Source organism: Impatiens glandulifera, chromosome 1, assembly GCF_907164915.1.
Source record: "Impatiens glandulifera chromosome 1, dImpGla2.1, whole genome shotgun sequence".
NCBI lineage: Eukaryota > Viridiplantae > Streptophyta > Magnoliopsida > Ericales > Balsaminaceae > Impatiens > Impatiens glandulifera.
The window spans coordinates 140,636,760-140,644,757 of NC_061862.1; the positions used below are offsets into that span (position 1 = coordinate 140,636,760).

A 7,998-nucleotide genomic window follows, 5' to 3' on the forward strand; every position below is an offset into this window, starting at 1 on the left:
AGGTTAACATAGATTTGACATTCATGAAAACTTTTTACATAACTTACACATTATTGTTCTATGTTTTGTCAATTATATCCTAGACAAAGTATCTTTTTGGCTGAAGACATTCCATTCATGTGTGGGCAGCATGATCTTGCATGTACTTCTTCTATGATCTTTTTTTTTATTTTGGACCATCTACACAAAGAATGTTTTGAATGTCAAAAGATCGTCTATAGTTGTTTGCTATCCAAGCATAATTGGTGGAATATTAGCGCAATTATTTTTCAAAAGCACTATACCATGGATTAATAGACTTTCACAAGAAGTTATTGTTTTATTTTCAAAAGCACGTCTTTGCTTTTGTCGGATCTTGAGTGGCATAACTTTAATTATGTCGGTAATTCAAGTCATACCTACAAGAGTAGTTAGGGAATCCACACAGAGGTTTGGACTGTTTGGAGCTTGAACAAAAGTTAATTGATCAAATTTGTTATGAAAAATATGTTGAGTTAAACTTTATCACTAACCACCCTTAATTTCCATCCAATTGGATAAATATATTTGATTCGTACCAGTAGAATTTCTATCAAATTCTTAAACAAAAGAATAAAGTTAGACTCGTACCAGTAGAGTTTCTATCAAATTCTTAAACAAAAGAATAAAGTTAGACTCGTACCAGTAGAATGTCTGAGCCAAGTTTTAAATATTTAACATGCTGGAAATCTTGAAGCATCTTAGTAATTTACATGTTTATTATTACATTTGTAGATATTCTGACAATACATACTTGATAATATGTTCTAGAAATTGAGGATCCGAATAACTAATAAATTTAATCATAAATGAAAAGATTTTTGATCTGTCCAGGGGTAATAGCATTGGACTAATACAGTTTGTGAAAAAGTTGTGGTTGGGGTATTTTGTCTCACTGAATTGAAAATTGGACTAATACAGTTTGTGAAAATGGTATCGTTTGGAAAACACACATCTTTTAATCACATGTTTTGTATCGATAAACAAAAATATTTGATAAATAAGACCATCTGGCAATGCACTTATCCGATCGACCCCTTTCACTATTATTTTCACCTTTTGGTTTCTTATAAGAACCATTTTACTTTTTAAAGAAATGAATAATGATCAAAGTCATTCAATTATAAGATCAGATCATAATGAATTCTTAGACATCTAACTAAATATGTATTTTTACAATTTCTTTAAATCTAACAAAAAAAATAGTGGCTGAAAAACACATAAATCTAAAAATCACATTTGATTTAAAATATGTATTCAATATTATATTATTTATAAAACAAATATCAAAAAATATATTTAAAAACTTAATTCTTAATATATTTATAGGTATATTAATATCATGTATATGCATGCTTAATGACCATGTGCCAACTTAAAAAATATGTCAATGAATAACATATTTAGGACGTGCATGACAATATGACACACAACGTTAAAGAAACATTAATCTGATATTGATACATTAATCTTCGCACAATATCAAGAAAAACAAGACACCTAATTAATTTGATACCGATACATTAATGTTAAATTCATATATTTATAAGAAACAAGGATACAACCGCCTTCCAGGCCAGACCTAAAAATAGGAAATGATAACAACATTCTTAGCATCTTAAATATTGCTGAAAATAGTTCTATATGATAATTGTTTGATAGTTCAACCAAAATTCATAAAAATGATATAACCCCTTTACAATTTTATACTTCAAAGATGAAAATATGAATGGTCATAACAAATTAAGATTAAAAGCTCAAACAATTTTTTAATTTTTTTTATTTTGTTAAGAGTAAATGCAATAATGAAAAAGTAATAAAATAACGCGTAACCAAAAGTATCACCCGAAATACATAGGTACGGTTAAACATTCGGAAAATATCAATAAAAATATAAAACTAGACATTCAAACTAATTTGAGAACAAAACATAAAACAATAAACTCAAACTAATTTGAGAATAAAAAAGAAATAACAAAAACAAATAAAAGGACAAAACACAAGCATAAGAACTTGTGATGCTAGCCGTAACAGCTCCGGAACGTGCTGGTGACAGAGCCACACCATAATGATCAAAACAAAGTCTGAGTCACATCATAATCAAGAGTCGACTGTTGCATTGGAGGGATGGTCTCCAATGCAAATAACATAAGGCGTAGATAATATAAGTTGTTGTAGTCCTATAGCACAAATTGTACCATTATATTAGGATTAGGACTACGGCTGATATAGCAAGCCAGATTTCTGGATCTTGAAATATCAAGAGCAAAATCCAATGACGGATAGTACCCGACAAATTGCCCCATTCCATCCATCTCTTACCGAACCGATCTGAATGTATCAAATTATCTCATCCATTCATTGAGAATATCTGGGATTGCCTCTTTGTGAGAACGATTCCAGCATATTCGCATGTAAAAGACCCAGCTTGAATCAGATCCAGTGATCTAGCACCCCAGCTCGTTTCAATAGACCTGAAAACATTAAACATGTATCTCAATCCTTTTTGAGATACGCAATTTCTGCAACTTGGATGACAGCGACAACTAGGACCGCATTCAACTACTACAAGCTTTCCTGTCACCAGATGTCCCTGATTATCGTATGCAAAATCACCTCCATTAAGCACATACACAATTATCATTACAGCCACGGACACAGTCACAGCCAACTGTAAAACTAACAGTACGAGGAAATAAAGCACTAGTGATGTAGGATAGAAAGTTGGTCCAATTATATCACTGTCTATATCGTTAAATATAAGAACCGCCACTTTTTCCTTCCCACCAGAAATATCACGACCTTAATGTCCAAAAGGTTTGGCATACAAAGGCATACAATTGACATTACAGTCGTGATATTAAATAATATAATATTGTTAAATACATATTTTAAATCAAATGTGATTTGCGTAAGGAGTTTGGAAACAACTAAATAATATAATTGGTGGCTATATTTAAAGTACAAGAAATATTTACCATCTAGTCAATCAAAATCAACAAGTTATTATAGAATAAATTTGAATTTTATTTAACTAAATTATTAAACACCATTGAAGTAGAACTTGAACTAAAAATACTTAGCAGCAAAACAATATACCTTATATTTGGTGGTTGAATTGTTATATGAAAATAGTTTAGGTAACTTATATTTTTTCAAGAAGTTAGATGGTTACATATGTATACCAAATTGGCTGGTTGAGATGGGTTTTAATTATAAATCATAAATGTTTTCTTTTTTAACAAGTGTTTCTCTTCATATAAAAACAAAATTTGAAGTCCCCTCAAAATATTATAAAATTATTGTATATTTTTATTATAATTTTAAATATATATCATTAATATATTTTTTTAATACATGGTTTCTCTTCATAAAAAAAACATAAGTTGGAATATTATTAGATTGTTATATATATTTTTTATTGTAATTTTAATTATAGTAAATTTTTAATATTATTGAGATCGATATGTTTTTATTTTCTATATAGTAAAAAAATATTAAATAAACTTACAGAAACTACTGCATAATTATAAAAACATAAATTAAACATAATTATAAAAACATAAATTTTTCACTGCATTTCTTTTTGCCAGAATCATCCTTGCTTTCTTCTACAACTGTTTAATTTTTGAGTTTAGCCTCCTTTATTTTCATCTGTTATCTTTTTTGCTTCCTGGTTTCTGGTATATATTATTCTTTAGCTTTATCACATTTATTGTGCATAAAAGTATTAAAGAAAGAACACCTTTTTGGTTTCCATTCATTAGAGATCTCCATGACATTGTGCTTTCATTTTCTATCCACAACTGCCATTTTCATTGGCATGACACTCTTAGGATGCACTTAAATGCTAACTCTAGCAAAGGACAAATTCTCTCTTCCTTTAGTTATTGGGTACATATATAATGATTTCCCAATTATACATGCAAAATGACTAATTACTTCAGCATTGTACACGTGGGCTAAAATGTTCTATAGCTTGAACCGAATCTGGGTTGTTTCATTTGGTCTGCTCTGTAGATTCATCTCTTCTGACCACTTTTTCAGCTTCATTCAACTTGATCCTATGTAAGTATGCCCTTTCTCCAAGATTTATTTTAGATTTGAGTCATTTTTAAACGACATGAATTAGAGGTTATGTATTTTTGTAAAACCATTTCGATGATGAGAGCAAAGAAACCCTAAAAGATGATAATAGAAAAAACTGTAATCGAGAGTGTATTCGTCAATATTCCAAAAGATCGGGATTGATGCAAAGTAAAAAGATCAATTGCACGACACGTCGATTGAATGACACATCAAATGCACAACATGACGTTTGTCATTACACGGAACGACACAACACGACACAAAGAATGAAAGGCACAACGATTGCACGACACGAAACGACGATTACACAACACGCGATTGCACAACGATGAACGGCGAGTTCGAACAACGAATTCTGGTGATTTCTCTGGCAAGTTTCAAAAAGGATTATGATTTTTCTCTAATATCTCATCCCTATTGTATTCACCCTAACAGTTATGGTTCGATTTCCTTCCTTTGTTTCTTCACTACTCAACTCAATATTTTTTTTCCTACCTTTTAGGTTTAAAATTTATATCTAATTCTACTACAATATATTACAAAATCTTTCCCAAATACTAAAATTGTTATAAAAAAATTAATTTAAAATATATTTGTAATGTTATACATAATTATAATTATAATTATGTGCAGACTTATAACTCAATGTTATAGTGAGATTCATAATTTTGTAGAGAGAAATAACTTATTTTTTCAATAAAAGAGATAATTTGTGCATGTTAATCCAAATCTATCTTTAGATTTATTTGAATATGTGCAAGTTTCTCTCCCCTTCAACTAATTGAATTTACTTTTGTATCAACTTAGTATTGACAAAACAGTATAATAAAACCCTTTAGCTATCTTTTGGAATCAAGATATATTTATTTAAAAAAAATTAAAAACTACTTAAAATTCATGAAACTGTCAAATGCTTAGTTTATTATTACACAAATAATATAAAGAAAAGACACTATATTGGAAAGACACTTATATATCCTCCACTTCTTATACATTTGATCATTATAAAAAAATCATCTGTATATAATTTTTTTTTTTTTTATACCTTTCTTGCTCAATCATTTATATATGTTTGTTGAATAATATGACAGAAAATCTTATTATAAGTGTTTTTAATATTTACTTATTAAATTGATAATTGACTTTCCATGATTTTGTTGTTAGACTTAATGTTTTTTTTCTCTCTCTTTTGTAGGTTTTGCAATAACTTAACTCATCTTAGCTAGCCAATTTGGTGGATATGTGAATGTAACAAATCCAAGTTACTTGACAAACAAAACATATGATAAGAACTCATTGGAGGGACACTGCAAAACTTGATAACCTATACATTATTTTTACAAACTCAACGATATATTAAATCAAGTTGGAGACTTTTTATATATTTTTTGTGATGTCCTATATCAAAAAATCATAGTAAATATGAATTTCATATAAAAGTGAGGCTAGTAGACTCACTGGTGAAAATGGGGTTTAAATCGACCGTATAATCTCTCGGTAATGACCATAAATCTCTCGGTATAAACCTAATACCAATAGTTTGGGTAACTCTCGGCATTTATTAGTATTGTCACTTTCAGAAAATATATTTGGGTGTTTATCGAGATATATCATAAATTTATCGATTTAGATACCAGAGAGAAATGTCAAAACCGAGAGTTTTATATAAAACTCTCGGTTTTTCTCCTTCAAGAAAAATCGAGAATTTTCTATATAACTCTTGGTTTTTCTTGAAGGAGAAAAACCGAGAGCTATATGAACAACTCTCAGTTTTTTACTTTCTAGAAAACCAAAAGTTTTCCAAAAAATTTCGGTTTTTTCATTTAAAATAAACCCGAGAGGTATATGGAAAACTTTCGTTTCTTCCCTTTTAAGAAAAACTGAAAGCATTCCAAATAACTCTAGTTTTTTTCTTAAAAGTGAAAACCGAGAGTTTTCCAAATAACTCTCGATTTTCCTTAAAAGTCAAAAACCGAGAGTTTTCTTTATAACTATATTAAAAAATTAGAAAAATTATAATATAAAAAAGAGTTATATATCACTAATAAAAAGTTACATAAATAAAATTAAATTTGAAAATAATATTAACAAATCAAAACAACTCAATTGCAAATATATTGTAAAAACCACCTGATAAAAAAAAACATTAATGATATATATTTAATATATATATATATATATATATATATATATATATATTTATAATATGAGAGAGACTTAAATAGGCAATTCATTTAGGGTTTCCATTTGTGTCGGCCGTCCGACGAACTGTGGATTAGAATGGAGCGACGCCGGGGCTGTGTTCTTCCTAATACCTAAATCGAATCGTATGTCTTCTTTCATGCATTCACCGATATCTTCTATTTTGTGATTTGTGTATGGATAACCTTTTTTATGTCTGCTATAACCGTTCTTGTTGGGAGTTGTATAAAGGCCCTAGGGTTGCTAATATGAACTGGAAATCGATCCGAAGGGACCTTCACCCGGAGATTATTATTCTTGAACTACCATATTCACATTATTTGTAATGTTGACAATGATATATAGAATTTGAAAGATGTAGTTTAAAGTGTAGGATCTTCAAATATGCAGAGTTTAGTTAATGATTTTTGTGGCTTGGAATTAATAAAATAATAATATAAAATATGCTTTTAGATTGATCTCTTATATTTTAAAATTTGAAAGTTGTAGCTTCAAGTTTAAGATCCTAAAATATTAAGAGTTTACTTAATTATTGGAATGATTTTGGCTTGAAATTAATAATAGTAATAGAAGGCCTCTAAAACAATGATTGATATGAGATATTTGTAGTTGGAGGATTAATACTTTGGAAGCCCATAATTCTAAGGTAGCTTTTGGAAATATACTGATTTTATTTTTTTGAAAAATAGATGTTTTTTGTGAGGATATTATGGTGAGTGTTCATTTTCAAAACTGTGGATCATGAAATAAAAGTAATTTTGGCTTGTTTATAAGGATACCAATCATTCTCTTTTGTTTCATTTTAAATGCTTGTTCTATCTTTGTGTACCTAGATCTAGTTATAGAAGTCCATCGTCATATAAATTGTATAGAAACTCAATTGAATTTCTAAATGTGTATTTGTTTTATGTGACCTTGAATGTGAATAAAGAATGCATTAAGTTGATTAAAATGGTTATTGACTTTACATTATGTTGTTGATAAAGTTCTTTGATCTGTCTCAAGATCATTCGTTTTTTGATTTAACCATAAATCATTGAAATTCTTTTCGAGGATAGTGTAATCTTTGTACGAGGTTAAAAAATTTGAAATTATTTATTCAATTATTAGGATATAAATCATTCTCTTTAGTTTTGTTTAAATGTTTGTTTTATATTTGTTCACTTAGATCCTCTTATCTAAATTCTCTCCAAATAGAAATTGTCTTGAAAATAAAGTGATTTTCTAAAAGTTCCCTTGTTTGTAAGAATGCATTCAGTTGATTAAAATGATTACCTAAACTATTTTCATTTAACAATTCAACAACCAAGTGAGGCTTAATTATTTAGTTGTTTAATTTACCCTTTCAAATACCCACTTCAATTTATATAATTTGAAGCTTTTCGAGTTGAATTTACCAAATGGGTATAGTGGAAGGATTGATGTTATTTCCTACTTATTTAGGCATTCTCTAGCTGAAGATCTGGTTGGAAATAAATTGTGGGAGGTAACACCTTATTCCTATTTGTTGTTGTTATTCTTCATTTTTTAATCTGTTTATTTGAATATGATGTTTTATTTACTATTTAACATCCTTAAATGGTTGTTTTAAAAAATAGTATAGGTTTATTCCCATTGGATACATATTTATGTTTCATAACAAAACAACTATCAAATCTCAGTTGATACATAATTCCTTACTATCTTAGT

At 28.5% G+C, this 7,998-nt stretch overlaps 1 protein-coding gene across 1 annotated transcript; it reads right to left on the reverse strand.

Moving 5' to 3' along the window:
- Window positions 1–2,368: 2,368 nt before the first annotated feature.
- LOC124945581 (histone-lysine N-methyltransferase family member SUVH9-like) lies at window positions 2,369–3,800 on the reverse strand. Its single transcript, XM_047486041.1, has 2 exons — window positions 3,764–3,800; window positions 2,369–2,820 (listed from the first exon to the last, which is right to left on the reverse strand). Exons 1-2 carry the CDS (start codon window positions 3,798–3,800, stop codon window positions 2,369–2,371), a joined length of 489 nt encoding a protein of 162 aa, XP_047341997.1.
- Window positions 3,801–7,998: the final 4,198 nt, after the last annotated feature.